General features: G+C 54.6%; 8 protein-coding genes across 8 annotated transcripts; 5 read left to right on the plus strand and 3 right to left on the minus strand.

Annotated features, from left to right (window-relative positions):
- Positions 1-1,013: 1,013 nt before the first annotated feature.
- Positions 1,014-1,997, plus strand: CGCS363_v001130 (uncharacterized protein; the record flags this gene model as incomplete). The annotated part of the gene is made up of 1 exon (XM_036632979.1): positions 1,014-1,997. One exon carries the CDS (start codon positions 1,014-1,016, stop codon positions 1,995-1,997), a length of 984 nt encoding a protein of 327 aa, XP_036500964.1.
- Positions 1,998-2,836: 839 nt separating this feature from the next.
- Positions 2,837-4,628, plus strand: CGCS363_v001131 (uncharacterized protein; the record flags this gene model as incomplete). The annotated part of the gene is made up of 3 exons (XM_036632980.1): positions 2,837-2,911; positions 2,979-4,328; positions 4,398-4,628. The coding sequence occupies 3 exons, from the start codon at positions 2,837-2,839 to the stop codon at positions 4,626-4,628; spliced, it is 1,656 nt and encodes a 551-aa protein (XP_036500963.1).
- A 229-nt stretch (positions 4,629-4,857) lies between these two features.
- rrd-2 (Serine/threonine-protein phosphatase 2A activator 2) lies at positions 4,858-6,135 on the minus strand (the record flags this gene model as incomplete). Its single annotated transcript, XM_036632981.1, has 1 exon — positions 4,858-6,135. One exon carries the CDS (start codon positions 6,133-6,135, stop codon positions 4,858-4,860), a length of 1,278 nt encoding a protein of 425 aa, XP_036500966.1.
- Positions 6,136-6,803: 668 nt separating this feature from the next.
- On the plus strand, positions 6,804-7,572 carry RRP46 (Exosome complex component RRP46; the record flags this gene model as incomplete). Its single annotated transcript, XM_036632982.1, has 3 exons — positions 6,804-6,882; positions 6,950-7,107; positions 7,186-7,572. 3 exons carry the CDS (start codon positions 6,804-6,806, stop codon positions 7,570-7,572), a joined length of 624 nt encoding a protein of 207 aa, XP_036500965.1.
- A 5,562-nt stretch (positions 7,573-13,134) lies between these two features.
- On the plus strand, positions 13,135-15,054 carry UTR1-0 (NAD(+) kinase; the record flags this gene model as incomplete). The annotated part of the gene is made up of 1 exon (XM_036632983.1): positions 13,135-15,054. The coding sequence occupies one exon, from the start codon at positions 13,135-13,137 to the stop codon at positions 15,052-15,054; it is 1,920 nt and encodes a 639-aa protein (XP_036500960.1).
- Positions 15,055-16,249: 1,195 nt separating this feature from the next.
- On the minus strand, positions 16,250-18,192 carry yox1 (MBF complex negative regulatory component yox1; the record flags this gene model as incomplete). Its single annotated transcript, XM_036632984.1, has 4 exons — positions 16,250-16,682; positions 17,298-17,758; positions 17,815-17,926; positions 17,981-18,192. The coding sequence occupies 4 exons, from the start codon at positions 18,190-18,192 to the stop codon at positions 16,250-16,252; spliced, it is 1,218 nt and encodes a 405-aa protein (XP_036500959.1).
- A 2,079-nt stretch (positions 18,193-20,271) lies between these two features.
- GSP1 (GTP-binding nuclear protein GSP1/Ran) lies at positions 20,272-23,306 on the minus strand (the record flags this gene model as incomplete). The annotated part of the gene is made up of 8 exons (XM_036632985.1): positions 20,272-20,406; positions 20,460-20,665; positions 20,752-20,905; positions 20,983-21,075; positions 21,208-21,309; positions 22,615-22,952; positions 23,013-23,085; positions 23,154-23,306. The coding sequence occupies 8 exons, from the start codon at positions 23,304-23,306 to the stop codon at positions 20,272-20,274; spliced, it is 1,254 nt and encodes a 417-aa protein (XP_036500962.1).
- A 673-nt stretch (positions 23,307-23,979) lies between these two features.
- CGCS363_v001137 (PWI domain-containing protein) lies at positions 23,980-24,588 on the plus strand (the record flags this gene model as incomplete). The annotated part of the gene is made up of 4 exons (XM_036632986.1): positions 23,980-24,083; positions 24,145-24,235; positions 24,284-24,448; positions 24,517-24,588. 4 exons carry the CDS (start codon positions 23,980-23,982, stop codon positions 24,586-24,588), a joined length of 432 nt encoding a protein of 143 aa, XP_036500961.1.
- Between the last annotated feature and the right edge of the window lie 918 nt (positions 24,589-25,506).

Raw genomic sequence — 25,506 nt, forward strand, 5'->3', positions numbered from 1 at the left:
GTAGGTTGTTTACTGTCTAGGTCTCGGGAACGCAAGGCAAGGTACACGCAGCTTCTCGAGTCCTCTCAAGTTGCGACCCCCGGCCAAGACAAAGGGACCTGTTGCCCAATCCAATAACCTGCCTCATGCGTGCATCACTCTGGTAAAAGGCAACGGAGGGCGACGTGAGGGCAAGCCAAGGTACTGGTACTCCGTACACCGACCGACCGACCGACCGACTCGAACCCTTCCCCTCCCTCTTTCCCCCCTTTCTTCACCGTCTCTGATATGCGCCGCAAGTGCCTTATTACCAAAGCTCCAGGCCCTGTCCCTTCCTCATTTGGGACCTTCCAGTGCCGCCGTAGGCTATGTGTACCTCAGCCATACATGCCTACCTACCTTAGTACGCAGGCTGCATCCTCCTCCCAGCGTCCGCCTTCTCCTCCTCCTCCTCCTACACCCACACCCCCAAACCCCCGTACTCTATCCGCCTGCAGTCTCCCCTTCTTGTTATGTATTCCTCTGGACCCTCCCGTCAGCTGGTCGGGTCTCTTTCATTTACATCACGGAATGTGTGACTTGGTTGATACCGCCCTTTGCCTTCCCGTCCGCTTCATATTGCCGCCCGATTCCGCTTCCGTCCACTTACTTGCCTTGCTCCCTTCTCTCCCCTCAGCCGACCTCGCCAAACGACCCCTTCGCCAACCCTTCTCCCTCGACGACTACGAAGACCTGCTTCCCTCGATTCCGTCACAGCATCGACCCCAGATCCTGTGCCCTCGCTCGCCGCTTCATAGGTTGACAACTGCTGCCTTCTTTCAATTCTAGTCTTGTCGCCCGTCTTGCCTGTCTCCCCCAACTGTCAGACGCTGTCCTTCTCTCCTCCCTCGCCGCCGTTCGAGGGAACGAATCGTCTCACACGCACGCATTTGGCACGCATTAGATACGATCTCACCTCTCCGAGCGTTTCGAAGGGTATCTGCTGCTAATGTCGCCATTCCTCGCCTGACATCTCGGGCCCTCCGACGTTCGTCATGGAACCCGTTCCTGAGACCGAGAGAATGGAGGAGTTTCGACCCTCGCCTCTTCCCTCTCTCCGGGTCCAGAATCCCGCTCTGCTGCCTGCCGTTGCTGCCGAGACCGAACCTTTGAGGAAACCGCCCACTCTGCGACGCCAGACTGATCCGAGTCCCACCTCCCCGACCGCTCCGGCATGGTCTCTGCCTCCTTTGCCTTACCGTCCCCGTACCACCTCGCCCCTCTCCGGACACCACAGATCGAGGTCAGCTGCGGCGAATCTGGCTCCTCCAATGTCTCGCACACAGTCCATGCCAGGTGTCAACGGTGCTGGCCACATCCTCTTCTCTCCTCAATTTCGTCCTGCGAGTCCCTCGGGCTCGCCCAGCCGAATTCGAATCCCACGGAAACCTGTTGACGAGTCCTTTCCCACATCGCCAATTCGCAGCTCCGTCTTAGAACCAGACCGCAGAAATGCTGACTCAAATGCCTCCCCAATCGCTAGTAACACGGCATCTTCTGCAGTGCTGCCTCGTCACCGTCGGCCGTCTTCGCCCTCGAGGAACCCGGGACATGCCAGCACCGGCTCGTTGCCCGCGCTGCCTTCCACCCCCACGTCCATTGCGTCTTCACCTTCGTTCAGAGGCTACGAGGCCTTTTCGCACGGCTACGGCATCCCGTCATTCCCTTCTTCGTCGGTGCCATCGACCCCTACATCGACAAGGTCGAGGAGTCCCAGCATCTCTAGCCTCGAAACGATACCCGACTCTCCTGATGCGGAGGAAGCGGCTATGGAGGCCGAAAGAATCGCTCAACTCAAAGCCGCCGCTGATGCCGCGGAGAGGGGCAGTGTAACAGAAGGCAAGGGAAGGGGTGGTCTTGACGTGCCATCGCGAGGCAGGACACTTGGCTTCGGGTCAAGAGACAAGAGAAAGCGGTGGAGTGTATGTGGTGCCGAACGACGGCAGGACCTTGACTTGGAAACAATCTGGGAGGATTAAGAGGCAGCCCGGCTCAAGGCTCTCTTTCGGCTGTGAACGATGAATCGCGAAGCCTCCGGTAAGGACCGGTGGGATAAGACTGCAAAACTTAGGGCAACGCGAAATCCGACACAGTCGTAGAAGTATTTGAGACTTTTCTTTGCGTTGCTTTTTTTGCATGGCATTTGGCATTCGGTATTAGGTTTAGGGGCACGATGGCGTTCAGTGAAATGCTTCTGATACCCTACACTGCATTTCACCTCTCAAGGGCATTACGGAGACGTTGTCATCATATATGGGTCCTGTATTTAAACATGACTGGGTTTTCTTTCACAGTGTTCTCTGCACTTTGGGTCTTCAACCTCCACAAGGAGTGCTGCCGTAGGCAGAGTGCTTGTTAATGGAATATTTCCCATTCACTCCAATCCCGCTCCAGTTGATTCTCTCCCAAGCCTTCAATCATGCTCTAGCATACTGATTGCAACGGTGTCTCACTTGCTATTCTGTACCGATGCAAGGGGCGCTTTACACGGTATTCCGTCCCCCTTGCTGAAGACTATTCTTTTCCCTTGGGTCATTTTCAATAGCGGACGTCTATAGTTTTCCCTCTGTTCTTCATGCCTCCACAGTCCGGCCGCGAAGGGATTCTTATCAAGTTTCTTGGGAAACCATTTGACTCCTTCCAAGTCTCAGCGACGAGGCCGCGATGTATAAGACGGGTCGGCTTGGGCCACGGCTGTCGTTCTTGATCTTGTCGACAACAACATACTAAAAGGAGCCGTCAATCTTCGTTGACCGAACCAATATTTGATCCGCATCATCGGCTCTCTGCTGCGTCTCGTCGGCAAATATACCTCAACATGTTTCGTTTCTTCTTGCTCGGCGCTCTCTTCGCCGAGACAGCTAAGGCGGCCCCGAAGGCCCCGGAGAACCAAGTAAGACCCAATGACTTCAGATCCTTATTATTCCTTCAGAAAAGACCTCGCTAATCGTACCCGTCAGATGGCCGCCCATATCGTGCAACAACGAGGGTTTCGTCCAAGTCCGGACTCGGCCGCTTGGACCACCGGACGGAACTGGTCGTTGAACGGTACCAATTCAACGACACCGACTGGAGTAGCCGGGACGGCCAGCAGTACCTTTTCATTTCCGCTCAATGCGACGAGTACCTCTATGAGTTCAGCGTGCCCCTTGAGCATCATCACATCGACAACGACGGTAGACGTGACTTTCTACATAACTGCCACCACTTCGTTCGGCAGTAATCTGACATCATCTTCCGGTACTGGCACGGCGCATCTGTCATGGACTTCGTCCTCGACGAACTCCAGTTCTACGACGTCCTGTGCGACATGGAACATGTCTTCCACGTCTCTGAATCTCTCCACAGGCCTCACCAAGCCCGTCAATTCCTCTGCAACTACCGCCTCCACAGCCTCCGAGTCGCCTTGCTCTGATGAGACGGCTACAACTTCCACGTCCATGTGGCACAACATCACCACCTCTGTCATGCCATCACAGACTACCGAGCCATGCGACGATGACTTGGCTTCCACTACTCAGCTCAATTCAACAGCAACAGCCTCCAGCGCGCTCCTGAATTCGACCGCGATATGGTCCGCCAAGACGTCGTCAGGCGTTACCCAGAGCACGACACCTTGCGATGATGAGCATGAGACTGGTTCCAGCAGCGCATCTGCATTCTCGACCAGCGCCGTGAGCAATACATCCGTCCCCGACGTGAGCAAGACCGCTGTTTCATCTGCATTTTCTTCAGGGGCCACATTCACAAGCAGAGGTTCCAACAGCACGACCAGCCAAACCTTTTCCATGACATCGAGCTCTCTTGGGAACGGAACTGCTACCCACTCGTCGATGGAAACGACCACCCCAACTGAGCCATGCGAGGACGGGTCTAGCACGGTGACTCCTGCCACATCCTGGGACGCCTCAGCCACGTCGAGCCATGACACTTCGAGCACTCTGCAGGTCATCCCAACATCCTCAACGGACTCCAGCCGGAGTCCCATCACCAAGTCGGCAGACACTACGCCGGTCTCCTGGGCGACACAGACAACGCTAACCGCCGTGGACCCCATTCCCACGGAGAGCTGCATCATCGACACATCCATGGTGCCTGTCACTAGCGCGCCGCTTACCTCCGTTCCGTCCTCGACACTCATCCCGACAAAGACGGTTTGTCAGGACAATGCACCGACAGGCAAACCGATGCCCGGAAACAACCACTGCGGCGTTCATGGCCTGCCCGTGGGCAACTACTTCCTCGCGCGTTTCGTCGAGAACTCGCCAGGCGTTCGGGTGACTTTGGAGGGTTGTTACCAATTTTGTGCCGTGAGTCTCACCTCTCTTTTCGTATTCCAAAGCCGCCGCATCGGCCAGTCCCACTGACGTTGATAATAGAGCGTGATGAACGCTACCGATGGGTGCAAATCCTACCGCTTTTATCCTGAGAGAGGTCTCAACGTTCCACGATGCGACCTGTACGGTAGCAACGTCGCTTACGCCTTGGACTCTATTGACAATGATCACCCCGACATCTGGTTCGATCTCACATGCGGCTCACCTTCAGACCAGAAGTGGGCACACTTGCCCGGAATGAGTCGTCTCCGAGATCTTGGGTTGCTGGAATAGATTCCATCTGTCACCGGCGTCAGAGAGACGGACCTGTAGATTTACGGAGTGGATTACAAAGCTGGTTGAAATTTGTCTGACCACAGCGGATGCGCTGGAAGGGTGTACGTCAGACATGATTCGGGGGGGACGGATGTTGGCGTGTTATTGGGCGCACCGTACTAGAGGGTGTAATCTTTGATATCGTAATTGTCCAATTGTAGGTCATCAGTCATGCCTTTGTGGCCTTCTAATCGAAAGGTATCCTGCGAAGGGTTTCTTGAGTGCCCCTCTTCTTCATTTCCTGTGCAGCAGCCACGCTGCTGGGGACTTTGATGCCGCAGCAGTCGCCCCATCCCACGTGTTGATGCTTGTGATTCCCAGTATGACCAGTTGAGATCCCACCTCCATCCGCTTCATCTTCTTCGAGTCCAAGCCCGAACTCTTCCTCTGTGCTCATCCCATCCACCGCCGAAATCAAAGAACCGAACAAGAAGTGCTGCATCACGGGCAACTTTCTCAAAACCTCTGCAACGAACATTCGCCGCATCCCGCCCTCGACTTTGGTCCACGACTTGGAGGCAGATATGTCATCCAACATGGGGCTATGCCACCTCAGGCCTTTCACCGTCTTGGTACCGTTGACAAAGTTCACCTGTCCAAGGTACAAGAAATCGTCACCAAACTCCTCCAATGTTAACTCCTGATGGATGGCCAAAGGTGTGATGAACGGGTGATGAAGGAGTTGTGACGAGCCGAACAAGAAGGGAAGAAACTGGTAGTCGTCCAGCCCCCAAACACCGTGTGAGCCGGCAGGCTCCAGGTAGTATGTCAACTGGACGTCTCGCATGAGTTCCAGGTACCGGTTGAAGACGTTCAGTACCAGAGGCTTGAAGTCGTCTCTTGTTAGAATACGCAGCTGATAAAGGCAGAGGAGCCACATGATGAAGTTTAGCTCATGACCAGAGCCGTAGTCGATGCGCATTCTGTTTCCAAATGAATGCTCCAAGTAGACCGCTACCTCATCGTTCGCAGCGTCGGAGACGCCCAACCGTGTTTGCCATCCCGGTGTCTTCACCTTCACCAAGTCTAGGAACGTCCGGAAAGCCTTATTACCAAAGCGCGAGCCGCCTTGATCGTTGGGGGGTGAATCCTTGACGAGGCTGTCGGCTTCGTCCAGAATATCGAGAATCGAGCGCACGGGAGGGCTGATTTCGCTTTCCTTGATGGCGGAGCGCGGGGTGTTTTCAACGGCCTCGGAAAGGCCAAACACGAAGGCTAGAATCAGGCTGTAGGTTGGCGAAGAAAGGAACAGCTCATGGTCTCTTTGGGACAATATCCGTCTCGAGGGTGTCTTGTACGCATGGGCGGGAAGATCCGGTGGTGATGGTAACGCAGGTGTCTCCGGGCGAGGGGTAGGGTTGGAGGGAGCTCCACGGCGGCGGCGAGGTTCGAGCTTGGGGATTTTGGTGCTTATTGGGGATGCAGCCGGTGCGTCGGTACGAGATGACAGGTTGACTGAAGCCATAGTGTCTCGGAAAGTTGCCAGCCCAGGGGTTCAAGACTCAAAATCGTGCGAGGAGAGGAAAATATGGGTGGAGGAACGCATTCGAGGAGCTCCAAGTCGAGCGACCCCCGCGTCATTACCTACCAATGGCCAGGCGCCTGCGCGCACGAATACCTACCTACCAAGGTAGGTAGGTACCTAGGTATTATTCATTAATCATGCAGTGTTGCGTCCGCTGTAGATCCACCTTCTTGCTAGGTAGGTACCTATGTGCACCTACCTAGGTGCCTTAGCGTCCGTCATTCGCAGGGCTTGCCTTAGTCAGCAAGTACGTGTCCAGCTCTCACCCAGGGACTTCATCTCATTTTTTTTCGGAACCGAAGAGCAGGTCGTAGCATTTGGAATTGAGGTTTTCCATCAGCCAGGCGTCCAGTCACTTTCCGGCCGAAAGTATATGTGCACCAAAAATATCTGGAGAGGGCAGAGAGTTCATTTCGGCCCTTGGTGTCTTGACTGTTCTTTTTAGAAGATACCTCGAAACAAATCACGTCGCCTGCAACGCGTGTCCCCCTCTGACGATGACCTCCAACAGCAACCCCCAGGCCCGGATATCACATCTTCCTCGAACAGATGGCTCAGCAACGTTTTCAAGGGGTGGTTATTGCGTGGTTGCGTCCGTAAATGGGCCGATGGAAGTGCAAAGACGAGATGAAAACCCTTTCGAGTCGGTCATTGACGTTGTCGTACGACCTGCTGCAGGGGTTGGAGGTTAGATTTACCCGTGTGTAGCTTCCTGTGGGTAACCATTTTGCTGATACTCTCGACCAATATATAGGCACCGGAGAGCGCCAGCTTGAATCCATCTTGCAGTCTGCCCTGCGGCAGCTCATTCCTGTCAAGAACTTCCCCCGCTGCCTCATTCAGGTTACACTTCAGGTGACGGAAACGCCCCAGAACGACTACGTGAACAGCAAAGTTGTTCAAGCCAAGTCTGTAAGTAAACATCCGGGCAGGCATACAACACTGACCGCCGCACACACGATTCGTCTACTAATGCGTTGATCATGACAGAATCTGACTCTACTTCCGGCATTGCTTCACAGTGCTGTCTTGGGCTTGCTATCGGCTGCCGTGCCTTTAAAAGCCATCGCCACCTGCACTGCGGTAGCCGTTCTTAACAATGGCAACAAGATTGTCGTTGAGCCGTCGCCGTCGGAAGCAGATCAGGCAACATCACTACATGCTCTGAGTTTCACGTCCCAGGATGATTTGCTTCTGGCAGAGAGTGAGGGGTCATTCTCCATGAGTGAGTGGGACGAGGTGGTGAGCACAGGTCAGCGCGCATGCGGCCAGCATTTCCAGGAGGATCGGGGTGCTGCGACGACGAGCGAGGACGGCCAGGCCTCGACAGACATGCGGCACTTTATTCGGACGGTGATGGAGTCGAGAGTGGCGTGATATCCCACTTGACCTCGAGGTGTAGACATGGACTTGGAACAAGCCGAGCGACTCGCGAGACGCCAACGACGGTCTAAGATTTACGATCAGGAAATACTGGCGATGGGAACAAGTGAGGGCGGAAGCAACACGATCCCAGCGGTTGCAGCGGCGGAAGCATGGAATTCTTGGCCAGGCGGAGCAGCACCTCCTATGCTTACGGGCCTGGCCGTCGAGGAGTCTGCATATGATATGACGGGCAGGGAGCGACAAATGAGACGACGGTTTATTGGCAAAATTTGGGGCAGTGGCTGGGGAGGTTCGACAGAGAGTAGCCACGGCAGCAGCTCCAGAAAAGCAGGGGCAATATCACTGGACTGCCCACGCAAGGAATGCCATCATATGTCACTATGGAGACGGAAGAGACGTGACAGGATGACAGGGCGACAAGGAGCGAAGACTCGTATCGTGGAAGCGAAATCTGGAGCAGTGATTAAAACCAGTGCTTCAGCGAGGCTGCAAGTTGCTAGACGCGGAGCGGGCCCAGGAGGAAGCACACAGTACACTGTGGTGGACGTGGGGGAATGCTGCATAAGGCGGTGTTTCAGCTGAATCTCAGGGATAGGAACATGAAGCGTGCAGGCACTGGGGCACGGAGGGCCTGCGACGTTGACAACGCCTGAGGTCAGGAGTTGCCGGGCGTTTCCCGTCACCTCGGCGCTCTCCCGTCGGCTCAGGTTACGGAAACTGCAAACGGCTCCGCAGTCCCGGTTCCTCCTGGCAAACCCACCGGGGAGTGTCGCAGTCTTGACGCCCGCTCTATCAAGCGTACATAGGCTGTAGTTTCCATATCATACCTCACTTTGGGCTCCAACGCGAATCGGTTTCCTCTCTGTGAATTTGGGGGGTAGGGAAAGGCCCCAGTCCATCCACGTCTCGTTTGGCAAGTTGGCTGTGATATTACGGGTAGTCGTGCTTGAGTGTCTTGGCTCTTCTTTGCCAAGACGGGAGAATTCACGCTGGGTCCGGTACATCACCACAGGTTGAGTGAATCTCCAGATAGCCTCGGGGGTTTTCTTCTTCTTTTTAAGCATAATCGATCCAGAGGTAACTAATTTACGCTGGTGGGAGTGGCTACAAAAGCTGTGCCATTGTGGCTGTTCGGTCGCTCCCAGCTTCCTTTCCCCCATCCTTTAGTACTTATTCGTCCGTTCTTCTTCCCTCTCCTTATCTCAAGCTGGTCTATGGGTGTTCCAGCGCTGTGGGACTTGGAAAGAGACCTCTTACGTACCGCGGTCTCCGCGTCAAAGTTTTGGAGAGGTGGCGCTGCGGATCTGAAAGCCTCAGCAGCCAAGGTGGCCCCAATGGAATACGGGTACTGCGTACCCACGGTAAGGTACCTACCTACCTAGGCACCTACCTAAGGCACCTTAGGTAAGTTGCTGAGGTACCCCTCTAGGTAAGGTGAGGCACCTACTAGGAGCGAAAAGCCTTTCCACCCGCCTGAGCCTCCCGTCTACTCGTACTTGCCTCAGTAGGGATTCCCAACAGTGGCGGTGACTGGATGCCCTGGGCAAAAGTGGGCGTCACTGTTTGATCCGCAACAAGTCCAAACCAAGCCCGACTCTTCTCTCGCCTCTGCGACGCTGACGACGACCGAGACAACCACCTCAGCCACAGAGAGATAACCTGGGTGCCGGATGCCTGGCAACTTGTACCAAGTAAGGCCAGTGTTTGCCCTCCTCCGTGGTGGCCCGCCCTTCACTGACTTCTCCAATCTTGAGTGCTACTTTACTTGTGTGCTCAAACATACCCCTTTCCGTATCCTCCCCTTGAAAAGATCACACGCCACGTACCGTATAACACCTTGGCTAAGTCTCTGTAGCAAGGTTCCTGCCCAAGACAGCCTGGCCGTCGGTTCTCCTTAGATTTCCTACCTAGTCTCGTCGTCTTGTCACCCCACCCGAAGCTTGCAACCACACTGGCTGGCGGTGGCTCCTGTCCGGGTCGCCGGCAGTCGCCCCGCCGTGATCTTCTATGCCAATGAAAGCTAACGCAACCATCAGTGTTTACTTGCAAGAAGAACGACCATTGCAATGTCACATTATCTCGGATGACAGCAGAGATCATCGCTAGCATTGGCGGCGACGGGACGACGAGGACGACGACGACCACAATAGCAAAGCCACCGCCGCCTCAACTAAAACCGGATTGTTAGGAGTCTCTGGGTCTTTCATCCTTCCTCCCATGTCTCCTGTCTTCCATGTCATCGGCGGGCCATTTGCCATGTCTCGGAAGTTCAGCAATTCCTAGACCGAGCAGCAGCAGAGAGTCAAGGCTCAATCGCTCGAAACACGACGGCATAATGCAGCCATAATCAGGGTGATCTATACACTGTACCCAGACCTTGCCCTACAACGAGGAACACGACACAGATCAGCCAGCGGTCAATTTCACGAGCTGAAGGCCAGACCCGGCCACCGGTGGGTGTGTCGTGTATTCGAGCGTAGACCAATACCAGGGTCCATCACATGACCACGCACGTCGCTGTGGTCAAGTCCACTATCTAGGTGCACCAGGGATGCAAATTTGATGCGCATGTTGTAGGCCAAACAAGAGGCGCTGCAAAGCAAGCAGCATGGGACTGGGGCTTGGAGCCGTCGTTTTGTTGTCTTCGAGGGCGCTTGTCTCCAGCGTATCGTCCCCTGTGTTGTGTCGTAGTTGTCACACTACGCTGTCGACTGCCTCACGACCAGTTCCAGCCGTCTGCGGGCGTGTTTGGCTGTTGCCATTGGTCGCGTCCAGCGCTAGCTGCCGATAAAAGTGTGTCTATCACGTCCATCACGTCCATCGCGACGCCTGTTAACCTTGCCATAAATCTGTCATGATGCTATTCGTCAACGAGGAGGATGTGGAAACGAAGGGCCAGATTAGCCTCTTGATGGCTGGGTGCTTGAGCACGGATTGTCAGCGAGTCGTTGGTCTGTTTCTACCTACCACTTACGGGTGTCTTCATGCTGGCCCCCCCATCTTCTTGTGATTGTGAAGTAGGGTAGGTAAAAGGTACGGATACTGGGCGCGTTGAAGGAGTCTGTGACAGACGGATAATGTTGTACAGTATACAGGTAGCGGGCGGCGCATGTAGTGAGCTGAGCGGGTACTCAAGACACTCCATGTCTCCCGTCGTCGCCTCCTCTGGATTTCTGCTACGAAGTACTGCAAGTCACTTCACCTCATCTTTTTCTGAGAGCGGTGCATCATCAACGGCCCTGCACCTGATAGGGATCTCCCTGGCCCGCTACGGGGGGCTGCTGTCTTCATGCCGCCCCCTGTCCATACGTTTGTAAGGCAAGGAGCGCTGCCCTGCAGCAAATGGCACTGAGGACGGAGAAAGCCTCCACGGGGACGGCCTGGGCGGGGGCCGCCAGGAACGGGGGGATCCGTTTCGCCGTTTTAGCATCCGCCGCACCTTGTCCTCGAGGCTCCTAGCCAGCTTGCACATCTCTCACTCACCTTTGCATGCATTCGTGCGGGATTGTACCTTATGGAACATGTTATAGAGATTAGGATATGGAATTTGATGTGATGTGAGGCGGACAAGGATAGGCATGGCGCTTCGTGCGGGCTCTTGTTTGATGATAGAGACCTTCCCGGCGTCGACGACGATGCTCAAGGTACGAATACCTACCAGGTAGGTAGGTACACTACCAGAGTAGTGGGCCTGCCTGGGGCTACGTTCCTCAGACTGTCCGAGCTTGGACGTTGCGTGCTGTAAGGCAAGGTACCTACCAACCTAAGTGTTGATGGGAGCGCCCCCAGTAAGGTAAGGTACCTTACCTTACGGTAGGTAGGTAGGCCCAGGTCGCATCCATTCTCATCCTCGATCGACATCAGACCAAAAGGAGTATGCCTGAGGGGCACTTCTCATCTTCTTTCTTTTCGTTATTAAAGCCTCCTGCCGTTGGGATGCAGTCCCAGGCCGTCGGTCTTTCTGCTTTCTGTCAGTCAGTCTGGTCACTCTCTACTCATTTCAGCTTCGTTTTTCTCTTCGCTCTTCTCCGCCCTCCTCCTCCTCCTCCTCCTTTCTCTCCTCCCCATTTGAAGAAGAGCTCTGGTAGTTCTAGCAATTACCTCGAGCTTTTGTATCTTTGGGTTTTTTTCTTCTTCTTTCTTGTTCCTCACTTTGCCCTGCATTGCATCGCCTTGCGTCACATCGCACCGGGTACCTTTGCCTGCCTCTTTGTTATATACCACATTCTATTTTAGACTTTCAGATCTGGATCTCTTCTCTTCTTCTCATCGGCTCGACTTATTTCAAGGCCCACACCTCGACGGCAACCTCTGCGGCATTTGGAGCGATTTCCCCCTCTCCTTTCTTGAGCATAACTGTTTGCGTCAAACGAGACTCGGATATTGGTAATACAACAGCAACACAATAGACCTGGTGTCGACATCAACTTCTGACTTTCGGATCGGCATTTCAACAACACAACCGCCCACTCAGCGTGCGTCCACACATCCTGGTTGTCCAGATTCAGCAATTCGATCGAACCTCGACATCTTACGTCAACCACCCTATTCTCCTCAACCACGTGCGAACACTTTCTGCAGCCTGCTGCACCTCGACGGCACCGGCACCTCTGTCGCCCGCGTCTCGCCCAATAATTGCGGCCATCACCATCCAGTTCGCCAATCTTTCAGGGATTCGCCTGTGAACACACTGCACGCAGGTCCAACTACCTTGGCTTGGCTCTGTCTCGGGTCCCGCTCTAGCGATAACGACTCTTCGTTCCCTCCGTCCCGTCTGCTTCTTGGGTTTCCGTTCCGATAGTCAAACTAGCGTCATTCATCCCATCCCATCCCATCCCACACCCCCTTCACTGTCGCCTCCATCGATACCCGAGTCACACACTCGCGCAGATTGCTTGCAGTCTGTCTCGGTTTCCTGCTGCCCTGCTCTTTTATCGCCAGGTACCTGGTCTCGCCGACTATCTCCGTTTTGGCCGGCGCTGCTGCGACACGAAGCAACTGCTGTGTCTCTATCCCCTTCGCCACCCAAGCCGCACACACCTCTTCTCACCTCAAAGGTGCCAGAGTCTCGAGCTTGCCCTGGTTCAACTCCGGTACATCAGCCCGGGTCTTCAAAGTCCTCAACCCTCGCATACGGGTTAACTTGCTTTCCGTCGCTTGCAAACCCTGAGCCCCGAGTGAACTACCGGTACTTTTGTTCACCTCCACCAAAAGCACTCACCCTCGACCTCGAATTCACTTACGCGCTAAAGGTAGCGGCTGTAAGTGCCTACCTACCGCCCATCGGTGGTCCGCAACCTCCGGTCACTCCCACGCCCACAAGCCCACCTTGGCTGCCCACTCCTCCTGATCAAGCACGCCAAAACCCGCCCCACGTTCAGTGTCACTCCGCCGCGAAATTCGTCGCTCGGCCTTGGTTACAGGGAGACACACACCCCAGGCTATTATTACCTCTTTTCAAGCCTGTCACCATCCACTCTCAAGTCGACCCTCCCCGGTCTTAGCTCCCTTCCTTCCCCTAATCCCCGTCACGGACAACGACCATTCTTAACCATGTCGGGCTTCGTTTCCTCACCCACCGCCCTGCACCCCGCCCTCAGTAATCCGCTCCCGCCGCCTCTGCGCTCCTCCGAGGCAGTTAAAACCTCGCTCTCCGACCGACCCAAGAGCTCCAACGCCGCCCACAACAGTGAGCGCCCATCTACGCCCGACTCCTCAGCCTTCCTCAGCCAGTCTCTGCCTCGCAATGCCGCTTCGCTAGCAGAGTCTTCCTTTCCAACTGAGCTCGTCCAACGCGGCACTGCCGCAGACGCTGCAACCGAGACGGCTTCTTCTTCGATATCTGCTGGAGCCGCGACTACGGCAACTATACCCACTGCCGCCTATCCCGAACTACCGCCACCTCTGTCGCGTTCCTCCCCTGCTGCGCACCACGGCCACCCTGCCAAGGGCCATCGCCGTAACGCGCCTTCACACGAAGTTCCCCGCCAGACTATTATGAAAGCTCTTGCTTCGGTTGTCCGCAGAAACAAACCCGAAGCCCTTTCACTCACCGGCATGTTATCCGCACAGGGTGGTGTCGAGAACCGGCCCGCTACCTCGTCTTCTCAGAAGCTGGCCGACGCACTCAACGAGCTTGCCAACCGCAACATGACACCGACTACCGCGCTGCCCTCGCTGCAGTCTCCTTGCTTTTACCACAACCGTTTTGACGATGCCGTCAATATTGACAAGGTCCTCGAGGAAATCAAGAACGACGACTGCATGTCTCACTCTAGACTAGTCCAGACCGCTACGGGCGTCAGAGAGGTCTCCAAGCAGCTCCAGCGCCGTCCCATCAAGCGCGCCGTACGCAACGTCATGATTGTTACCAAGGCCCGCGACAACCAGCTCGTCTACCTCACTAAAGAGCTTGCTTCCTGGCTTCTGCGCACTCCGAGATACGGTTCCGATGTCGGCGTAAACGTTTATGTGGATGCCAAGCTCCGCAACTCTCGTCGTTTCGACGCGAACGGCCTCCTGGCGGAAAACCCTGCCTTCCAAGGCATGCTCCGATACTGGACGCCCGATTTGTGCTGGAGTCAACCTGAGAAATTCGACCTAGTCCTCACCCTGGGTGGCGATGGTACGGTGCTTTTCACCTCCTGGCTCTTCCAGCGCATCGTGCCTCCCGTCTTGTCATTCAGCTTGGGCAGTCTCGGCTTTCTCACGAGCTTTGAGTTCGAGAAGTATAAGCAGCACCTGGATCGCATCATGGGAGAGGAGGGTATGCGGGTCAACTTGCGCATGCGCTTCACCTGCACGGTATATCGCGATGGTGCCAGAGGCGAGGAGGCTGAAGAGGGTGAGCAGTTCGAGGTTCTCAATGAGCTAGTCATCGATCGCGGACCGTCCCCATACGTCTCCAACTTGGAGCTTTATGGTGACGATGAGCTCCTCACAGTGGTGCAGGCCGATGGATGCATCTTTTCAACACCAACCGGTTCTACTGCCTACTCGTTGTCCGCCGGAGGATCGCTTGTGCATCCCGACATTCCCGCCATCCTCCTGACGCCAATCTGCCCACACACCCTCTCTTTTCGCCCAATGGTCCTCTCCGACACCATGCTGCTGCGCGTTTCTGTGCCGCGCAACTCTCGTGCTACGGCCTATTGCGCTTTCGACGGGAAGGGGAGGGTTGAACTCAAGCAAGGCGATTACGTCACAATTACGGCGTCTCAATATCCGTTTCCTACTGTCGTACGCACTCAGACCGAATGGTTTGACAGCGTTTCTCGCACTCTCCGCTGGAATACACGCGCTGCCACGCAGAAGGGGTTTGATTCTTCAGCCAACAGCTTGTGCCCCTCGGAGGACGGCAAGGACGAAGAGCCTGAGTGGGACATCGATACTGATTCGGCTTGCTACGCCAGTGAAGACGGCAGCATCAGTGCGAGTCCCCTGAGAAGACAGATGAGTCTCTTGGGCATGTGATTTTTTTCCTCAGAGGAGACAGAGAGAAAAGCAGCCGCATGATGATCCCCCATGACGCTTTTTTTTTTAATTTTTTAACCCGCGGCGAAAGGACATTACAAAGACCTTTTCATCGACCCACCTGAGCGAGGCGGGCTAGACGCATTGTTTTGACGTTTTGATGTTTGATTTCCAAAGCTCCGGCTTCATAGACATTGGTAACGCTAGCCAGGGAGCGAACAATTGTGTCGAGGGCAGTCAGAGGCCCGAATTAGACACGCCCGCACGGAAAGAAGTCATACTAGAGAGCGTTGAGGATACTTGGAAATGTCATCCCCTGGCATGTATTTAGTGTGGTTCTCGGGATGAGCCACACGGTGGGAAGGGTGAAAGAACCGAGCGGAAAGTCCCATCGACATAGAATCCATACTGCACCAGCTGAATAGCAGATTTGGTTATGTACAGAAAACAATAATGGTCAATAAGATATAGCTCTATGGAGTGTGCGGGTTGTGTATGCTTGCGCGCGCTTTTGTGCAGAACATGGCTGTGCAGGGTAAATTGAAAGAAGACGTGAACGGGAACATTGCTTAGCCTTTCGTTTAGAAGCCATCTCTTTAAAAGAGACGCTGGATCTTGAACCAAGAATACCAATGATTGGCCGGTCATGAAGATGGGGGAGGAAGAAATGTCGATGGATATCTTCCAGTAGTGCATGATTCTTCTGTTTCGCTCTTTCGTCTTCGCCTCACCCGGTTCGCTGTGGCGTCACTATGCTAGTCTACATACAACAGATAATGACTGCGCGCGTTCAACCAACATGTTACAAAACATAGCCATATCCAAAGCCACACGACTCAGTCGGACTCAGTCGTCCAGTATGCACAAGCAAGAGGCCCCCCACCCCGAAATATCATTACCGAGGACCAAGTGTCGGCGTTGGTTTACCAGGCATCGGCATTATCTGCTTGCCCCATACCCAGTTCATTTACCATTAAGAGAGAGGTTTTGCTCAAAGCTTCTCTGCAAGAGTCGCTTGTTCCAGGAACTCTTCGGTTTGTTTCGTGCATAAGCCTTACTAGCTCATTGGCCGCTCTTTTGCCTGAAGATGGCATGACCTCGACCAAGACAAGCATGGGGCATTTCTGCTGTCATGCCGTACGTGACCTTGTTTTCGTGAGCAAGGCTGGCGTGGAATCACCCAAGCACCGAGCCATCACCTCCAGTTCCCTTGACTCAAAGACAGCAAGCCTGCGATGCAATCCATGTCCCCCTTTTTGCCCGGGCTGACTTCACCACGCATAAATATTTCAACCTCATCCGCAGGCTTTTGCGCCAACAAGCCTTCATCATCCTCGAAGATGGACATGTCCTTCCCAGAATCTCTCCGACCCATAGCTGGCATCGTCCTGGCGCGGTTGCCACTGAAGATGACTGGTCCTGGATGGCCCTGAAGAATGCGACCCGTCCGCCTCGCGTTGGGCTTGTTAGCAGCTGTCGTAGGCAATGGCGCCCCGACTTCTCCGGCTGGCGATATGCGACGTGCGTTCCCCTCTTCATCCGGAAGCCAATTTTCCTTGTCAGAGTCACCCGATGGGGACACCAACATGTTGACTTTGACTCTTGCGGGTTCCTTCTCATCCGTCGGCCTGTCAGCGTCAACAAGCGATGTTTGCATCCTGGCGACACTCGATGAGGTCCGGCACAGCTTAGGCTTCTTGGCCTGCTGGGGCCGGGGTGCCGGCCTGCTTGCTGGAGAGTTCCGCTTTGAGTTGTTATTTTGGAGGATGCCACTGGTTGAGCGTAGAAGACTGATTGCGGCGACGGCCGAACCATTTGACTCGTTCTCTGCCTGTGCAGTGAGTTCGTCCCGGGAATCAGCATCACAGCATAGTTCCCAGGCATGGGCATCTCGGGATCGTCCGCGAGATAGAGTCGGTGGGAGAGTGTCAGTGAGAGCCGAGATGGGAGGTAGGGTCACACTCGGAAGCGCACTGTGACTACGTTGGAGAGAACGAGGCTTGACTCGCGGCAGACTTGGCAAGTCTGAGAACAGTCCTGTAGGCTGCAACCGCGGAGGCGAGGATTCATTCGACACGAGCTCCGCTTTGCCCTCGAGAGAAAGTGAGAGGCGCATATGTGATTGGGGGGGAGGAAGAATAGGTGCTGCAGACGCGGTTGACTCGCAGGATGGAGGGCATTGCTCAGATCTGATGGGTGTGAGTTTGGTCTTCGTCAATGCATGAACACAACGGAAGCCATACCTGGGAGTATCGTCTACCCTGCGATCGAGCGTCGACGGCGTGGAAAAGGAACTTGCAGGGTTCCACCGCTTAGACATGAGTCCTATGGAGCTTGAGAAGGAAAACGAGGATGAGGTCTGCGGCTGAGAGGCAGGGTCTGACTGTTGAGTTGAGGGGGTCTTCAGAGCGCTGTCTCCCGAAATGCCAATTCCATGGGATGGACTGACGGTGCGAGAACCGTCGACGGCTTCCTTCGCGCCCGTGTGAACAGGCTTGACTGGTGTCTCCATAGGCGCAGAAGCGCTACTCGTAGCAGCAGCTTCGACTATTGGTGACGTCTTATCCTCGCCGACGGGAGAGCTATATGATGCAGGGTCAGAGGAGAGTATCTGCATTCCACCGTAACGGAGAGCTGCGATTTCCTGTGCAGAGAGGGGACGCGACTTGCGCCGGTCATTCTGGCGACGGTTTTGAAACCAGATCTTAAAGACGGATCAGTAACCATTTGATTAAAGTCTGTGTAAAGCATTGTCTTTACTTGAACCTCCTTCTCGTTGAGGGAAACGCGCTTTACGATGTCCAGACGCGCCGCCTTGTCTGGTTTTGGGTTCGCGAGGTAGGCATTCTCAAGTATGCTCTTATCTTTGGCGCTATGTGACAATGTTAGTGACTGACGCGTGGTCACGCGACTCAATTGAACTCACGCAGTCCTCTTCCGCTTTCCCTTTGGGTGCTTCTCGGGCTCCGCGCCGTTCACTATTGTTTTCGACGTTGCTGATGATGTCGCGAGATCAGAGGACGAAATGATGAGATCGGGTGCGGAGTGCTCTAGTTGAGAGAATGAATCACTCGAGGACGGAGGGGAAGTTGCCGGGGCAGCAGTCGGGACTGGAGGAGAGGTGTCGGAGGCGGGCATGTTGGTGATGGTCGAGCTGGATTACGTTTGGATGGCAATCATGGTCCGGGGAAAGACGAGGTATCCGGAGGGGCTAGGAGGATAACAGACACACGATCTTGTAGCACCGGCAAAACAAAGGAGATTGGGGAGGTGCAGCAACGAAGCAGAAGAGCAAGCCAAAAGGAAGAGGGAGAACGATACGAGAGGTTCTGGGAACGAACGAGGTGGGGAAGTTGAAGGTCGAGACACGAGACGGCGCGGTCATGCGTAATTAGGTACGGCGACGTGCGGTCTGTTGCGGCGTACCCTTGGTGTTGAACTTTAGCGCGTCTGACCCCAACTACCTACCTAGCCAGATACCTGGCGTACCTCGGGCAAGGTTCAGCGTACCTCAGTGGTTCGGTGCCCTCCACTTCGTGCGTCGACTGAATTCGGACACTGAGTGGAGGGTATGTAGCCTAGGTACCTTAGGTAGGTATGTCCCACCCCGCAAGCTTAGGGCAGCAGCGCCAGGCACGAAGGTAAGGTAGGTGCAGCGCGATCGCGGCACGGGTCTCCATGGCCCACCTCCAGTCACGTAAATCCAGTGCCAGACACCTTACGGATACCTACCTTACCATCGCATTCGAGCTATCACAGACGAAGAATTGTATTGCTTGGGATCCCTCTCTTGCCTCAACGTACATCGGTCTAGGTACCTATCCAGGCAGGGAGGGCCACAGGGTAAAGTGATGTGGCTGAGGCACATGACAGTCAACAACAAGGCACATTTGACGAGGCTCGGACCAGTCAAGTCGCGTCTTCGTTGTCGATTAGGAAATCAAACAAAAACAGTGCCCATCTCCAGGGGCTACACTTTCAACAAATACCTACCTGCTGCATGCATGCATGTCCCTGAGACACCATACCAATTACAAAGCAACCTTTTCGTTTTGTTTTTCTGACTTAAGTCGCTGAATCTCGTGGCATCTCAAAGGCTAGTTACCAACTTCAACTTCATTAGGCTGTACCTCGCAAGGCTTGCCGCCAGTTACCAATTACCAGACAATAATGTCTGAGGTATATGCAAAGCTGATGTCGTGTTGGATGTAACCTACGCCGGCGCACTGAGGACCTACCGGTTCTGTGTCTGACTGAAAAAGTCGTGAAGATTGTATTAGACCTGCAGCCAACCAGAAAGGTAAAGATAGAAATGTCTCCCGATGACCGCATTCAACCAGCGCGGTCGCTTCGTTTTTCAATAACGATCCATGCGATCTCGCTTCTAATTATGCACTGGGCCAAGAGAGGGGACCTTTGAACCCTGTCTAATCCCCTAAAACGCGTCGCCAACCCTGGTTCATGACTGTTCGTGCCTGTGCCCATGCCCGTGCTCGCACCGTCCACCGTCTGCGCCCCTTGTTTACTGCCTCTCTCTGCTGTATCCCCAGATGGCGTCGCGACGACCTACTAGGTAGGTACGAATGCTCCGGAGGATGCGGCGACCTGGGATGCTAGTCCACGGACACGGTGGCCGGTGTAAATAACCAGACACGCAATTGTCGAGTTGATGGTTAGCCTTCGCCTACCGCCGCCCCTTGTAACCAAATATACCGATGATCCTCGAGGAAGACAGGCCAAGCAGGTGACACTAGGTCTTCAGCTGAATCCGCGGAATGATCCGGCATTATCCTCCTCGTTTTTGACCACTAGTTTTGGGTGCGGAAAATTTCATTGGTAATTGACATGCTCATCGAGTTGCGCACCGACTCAGTATGAGATTGCTATCTAATTATTCGTATCGCGTCGTCTGCCACGGCTCGCATAGGGGACTGGAAGGGAGCGGTTCAACCCCTGACACCTTGAATATGGAGTGTGAGAACTCAGTGTTCATCTTGTAAGGCGTCGAACTACCTACTCAAAGTATGCTGGCCGTCTAGCAGCAAATGTAAGGCCCTTCCATCCTTCTCCGAGTCTACCAAATGAACCGGCCGTGCCGTCTTCTACCATCATGGCCATAGCCAGCAATTGCCAGCCTGCGCCAAAGAATCCCGGTTCACGATGCCCTGTTGGCCACTCCACCACAGTCGGATCATGATCCAAACATCATCTCTATCTTTACAGATCCTCGTCCGACAGCTCACCGGGCAGGGGCATGTTGGCAGCCTCATCCATCTCCTTGCGGTACTGCTCAAGAAGCTTCTCATCAACCTGGGCGGTAGGGGGGGCGAGAGCCGGCGCGGCAACAAATTCCTAGCGGTCCATCAATATCATTGCATCTTGAGCACGCGTAGGCTTATACTTACCAGAGCAGGGTTGCCAACAAGCTTGCGCGCGAGCCAGAGGAAGGGCTTCTCGAAGTTGTAGTTAGACTTGGCGGAAATATCGTAGTACTGGAGGTTCTTCTTTCGGTGGAAGGTGATGGTCTTGGCCTTGACCTTGCGCTCCTTCACGTCGACCTTGTTGCCACAGAGGACAATGGGGATGTTCTCGCAAACGCGGACGAGATCGCCTGTGGATATTGGGTAAGTCATGCTGGCAGTAATGTTTGGTTCCGTCCAGAGTTTGGCGAAATCGCTCGTGGAGGGGTTGACGTACGGTGCCAGTTGGGGACGTTCTTGTAGGTGATACGGGAGGTGACATCGAACATGATGATACCGCACTGGCCGTTGATGTAGTATCCATCACGGAGACCGCCAAACTTCTCCTGGCCGGCGGTATCCCAGACGTCGAACTGAATCTGACCGAAGTTCTGAGGTAAGAAGGAAAAAATCAGTATTCGTCACAAAGTCGAGACCGCAGCAAAATTGCCCCTTTGGGGGCACTTACCGTGGTGAAACCCAGAGGGTGAACCTCGACACCCAGGGTAGCCATGTACTTCTTCTCGAATTCACCAGTCAAGTGGCGCTTGACGAAGGTGGTCTGGAATATTTTTCACGGTCAGCAACAGAAAAGCTACGACGTCCAGTATGATCTTGAGGGGACATGGCGAGGGAGCAGCCGCAGCGACGCGCGCGCGATAAGAGGCAGGATGTCTGAACGTCCACAACTGACCTTTCCAGTACCACCATCGCCAACAAGGACAAGCTTGAAGGTGGGCGTCTGCTGAGCGGCAGCCATGTTCGCAATCGCTCGATGAGTTGGCTCGGTGCGAGTCTGTTGTAAACAAGCGGGGCTGATCGAGGAGTTAGCAATCGGCGCAAAAGAAACAAGTAGACGATGGCGAGAACGAATTTCGCAGTGGGTTTCTACGCAGATGGTGAATCCGGGTGGCTCGTACCGTGGAGAGACGGCGTAGACGGGCTGTGGGCGTTTGACGTGTAGGAATCGTCACCGACTGATCGACTTTGGGGGGGTGGTTGTTTTTGAGGATGGCGGGGAGCTTGCAAGGAAGCCGTACTTCTTAAGCGAAAATTTCAGTCAGGCAGGCCAACGGAGTCGGGTAGGCACGATTGGGCTAGACGCCTGTCACGTGCATGGCCGCCTCGTCATAGCGGGGTCCCTGTTAAGGCCCGTAAAAATCGGTGCAATCACTCCCGTCCTAGGTATGTTAGGCACGTACCCAATTACTTAGGTACCTGGTAGAAGGTCACGTACGTAGGGTGGTTTAGTAGTCAAGTAGCATGCAAGAGCAGCCTGGCCGGTCAAATCCAGTGAGGTGCAGGCAGGGCACTTCACCTTCTCTCAGGCAACTCAGGTAAAGGAAAGACATGGAAGAAATTCGGAAAGTTTCCCATCCCGGTAGGTCTGGCGCTAGTCCCCTTGTGGATTTGCAAAATTTATTCACCGGTCCCACTAATTAGTCTGTCACTGCTAGGCTGTAATTACCTACATAGTACCTGGGCCCTCGATAACGAGGGGTCGCGACCACTGCATCACGGGTTGCGCCGCTGGTCAGTCGACTTGTGTGGCTGTTCCCCAGAGTGCGGCAATACTAACAAGTTACTGCTACTTGGCATCTGGATTTATACGGCATCGTTGGGTGTTCCTTACACAAACACACACGACAACGCGAGCCTGACATCGGATTCCCGCCTGCTGCTTTGAGAAATACTCCCATTGGTTGATTATCTACAGGCAGCAAAAAGTAAAGCCTTGCTCCGTGCCTGGGTAGTTGCCAACGCTCGATCATCGTGTAGGTGATGATTGCAGCCTAACAACCTCGTTGTATCGTCGTGAGTCAGACGTCACGATTGAACCATTGCGTGCTTTACCACGCAGAGCGTACCAGCACATCACGATGGCTTCTGTGCCAGTCTAGCGTCTCATCCTCACAGTGGAATGATATGACAGCCCAACAAGCCTCGGCCGCCCCAGTTGCGTGTCGGCGTCAATGTGAGTTGTAGTTCTTGCCGTGTGCCTGAACCAGGCCTCGACACCCGAACCAACACCGGTTGCTTGCAAGTTGTCAGTTTGGCACGTCCGCGGCTGTAGACCCGGCCAAGTGAATTATTTACTTACACCTTCATTCCCCTGGACACACTCGGCAACCTTCTTGAGATTGTCATGGTTCGCAAGGCTGACGTAGCCAATATTTCGAATCTCGTCATTGGGCTTTAGACCAGCCTCATCGGCTGGGCTGCCAGGGACAACACTGTTGACTTTGGCGAAAGGCTCCTGTAGTGTTTCCAACGCCACATGGTCGGGCAGCAAGCCAATGTCGCCTCTTGATGGTGCCGGCTGCGTCTCGTCATCTTCCTGCAGACTCGCAAAGTGTTCGTGGAGATGCTTCTCCACCAATACCATGAGGTCTTTGTGGTCGTTGCGGAGGTGAATTATGCGGGCTCTGGTCGTGCGCACTGTTTGTCCACGGTCAGCCGGTTGACTAGGACATTTGCAACCTGATGTGCATTGCGTACCTTGGGCGACGTCAATATCTGCTCTTGGGAAACCGTCACGGGTAGTGAGAGGAGTGCTCATGTCAACACCATGCTAAAAACAGGTTAGATCGCTATCATGTTCATGCCGGTGCCGAGGCGAGATTAGGGAGTCCGATTTACAGAATCAAGGACTGCGCCGAGAGCTTTGAGCTCGGCCTCCATGTCATCTTTCTTCTTCTGCAACTCGGCAAAGTTCAAGCGGTGGAGGTGGCCGTTTTTCGCGGCGCTGGTGGTCGGTCCCGATGGTACCGTGGGAGCGTGGATGTTATTCATTCTGAGCGGCAATCCCATTGTCTTCGACAGGGATACCACCGGCGAATTTCCAGCCGCAGTACCCTCGTTCGATAGCTTCGACGACTGCAGCCTGTCTGTATGCTCTAGTGTCCTGTCGCGACAAGGTTGAGGAAGAAGGTGTGTAGATGGGACATGAGACAACGTGAATCGCCTTTGGATCAGTTCGTAGGTACTGTTGGACTATTGCCCCGCGTTGCATTGTAGTGGTGATGAATTCAATGCTGACGGCAACAGCTCCGCATTGTTACACAGTACCTAGCTAGTTACGGTACCTCGTGTGCCTGCCTTATTGCGTGCGCAAACCTAGCATTCGGCAGGCGGTCTGCAGAACACGGGCATGTACAATACACCTTGGAAATGACAGCATCAGCCGTGGGCACATGACTAAGGGAACAAGCTCAGATAAGATAACACAGCCCAAAGCACCTACCTTCACTGCCTACCTACCTGGGTACCTGAGGTGCCGCGACCGTTCCCACCTGAAGCAAGAATCAAACCGCGTCGCAGTGTTGCTCTACCTTCAGCAGATATCCCAACTTAGCGTCCACATTCTGCTGGCTCTCCGCGAGCTCCCTTGCCAGAGACCAAACTCCTTCGATTTCTACGTCATTAGCCTACTTTGTGCTCGCGATTCGAGCAATTCGCCTCCAAGATGGCAACTGGCATCGATGCGAAGTTGCTGAAGTCGACAAAGTTTCCGCCGGAATTCAACCAAAAGGTTGACATGCAAAAAGTCAACCTTCAGGTGATGAAAAAGTCGGGCCTTTTGCTTGCCACTCGCTGCTCGTTCAATTGCTAATTCGTCTCTTTTTTACAGGTGGATCGCAAGCAAAATATCCGACATACTAGGGAGTGAGGACGATGTCGTCATTGAGCTTTGCTTCAACTTGATCGAGGGCTCTAGATTTGTCTGTCTTACTCGCGCATTGCAACCTCTTTATGCTAACAAATGACAGCCTGACATCAAGTCTTTGCAAATACAGCTCACCGGCTTTTTGGATAAGGATACCGCGCCGTTTTGCAAGGAACTCTGGAAGCTTTGCCTCAGTGCCCAGACCAGCCCCCAAGGGGTTCCGAAGGAACTACTCGAGGCCAAGAAATTGGAACTGATCCAAGAGAAGGTGTGTGCACAGGTTGACAGCCCATTGCTGCAGAAACAACAGCTAATAGCTCAATCAGATTGAGGCAGATCGAGCCGCAGACGAAGCTCGCCGCCGACGCGAAGACGCAGAAAGACGGGAACAAGAAATCAGTCGACTGAGGGAACGCGACCGTGGGGACCGTGGACGCGGTCGCGGCGACACTTGGCGTGGCCGTCGCGGAGACAGGGACTACGACCAGCGAGTCAGGCATGGCGGACGATTTGGCGAAAACAGATCACGGTCCCCGGCCCAAAGATATCGCGAACAGAGGGAAAGAGGTTCTTTTCGTGGCAGTCAGCGTGATAGCTATGTTCCAAGAGACCGAGTCGCGGTGGGGAGACGGCCCGGTCGTCGCCGTTCGCCGTCAGTAGCGTCAGCATCCTCGCGGGCTACGTCTCGGAGCACGAGTGGTGAACGCAAGCGCAGTTCCAGCCGTGGTTCTCCGTCTCCCCCGCCTCGAGGTTCCCGGCGAGATCGCAGTTCCTCTGTTGGACGGCCTTCCAAGCAGCGGTCCAGGTCCCCTAGACGAACAGCGCCCGGGCACCGCGATACGCGACGGAAGCGGAGCCCTTCCAGAAGCCGTTCGACCGCTTCACCTTCACCCAACAGGCGACCAGTCACCAAGCGTCGCAGGTACTCCTCATCTAGAAGCAGATCACCAGCACTCGACAGGAGACCCCGGAGCAGATCCTCGAGTAGTGCGTCATCGCGAAGATCGAGATCCCGAAGTCGCAGCCCCAGACGCCAGTCATACAGCAATCGTGCTGAGAATCGCGCACAAGGACGTCGAAAACGTCGCAGCAGCAGTGCTTCTGGTCTGCCGGATAGCGACAAGGGCGGCACCAAATCAGACCACGATGGGCAACAAGAAAGAAGATGTCGGAGAGACGAACCAGCTGGGGCCAAGCGTCGTGGTACATCATCGGCGTCGTCGAGGTCAGGACATGGCTCTACGTAGGAGGCTTTGCGTCCAGGCCTCTGAGGATGGCGGGAACACAGATGAGAAGCTCGAACAATGGACCTCCCGGCAAGCCTAA

The sequence above is a fragment of the Colletotrichum siamense genome (assembly GCF_013390195.1).
Source record: "Colletotrichum siamense strain Cg363 chromosome Unknown KSG_Cg363_contig01, whole genome shotgun sequence".
Taxonomy (NCBI): Eukaryota; Fungi; Ascomycota; class Sordariomycetes; order Glomerellales; family Glomerellaceae; genus Colletotrichum; species Colletotrichum siamense.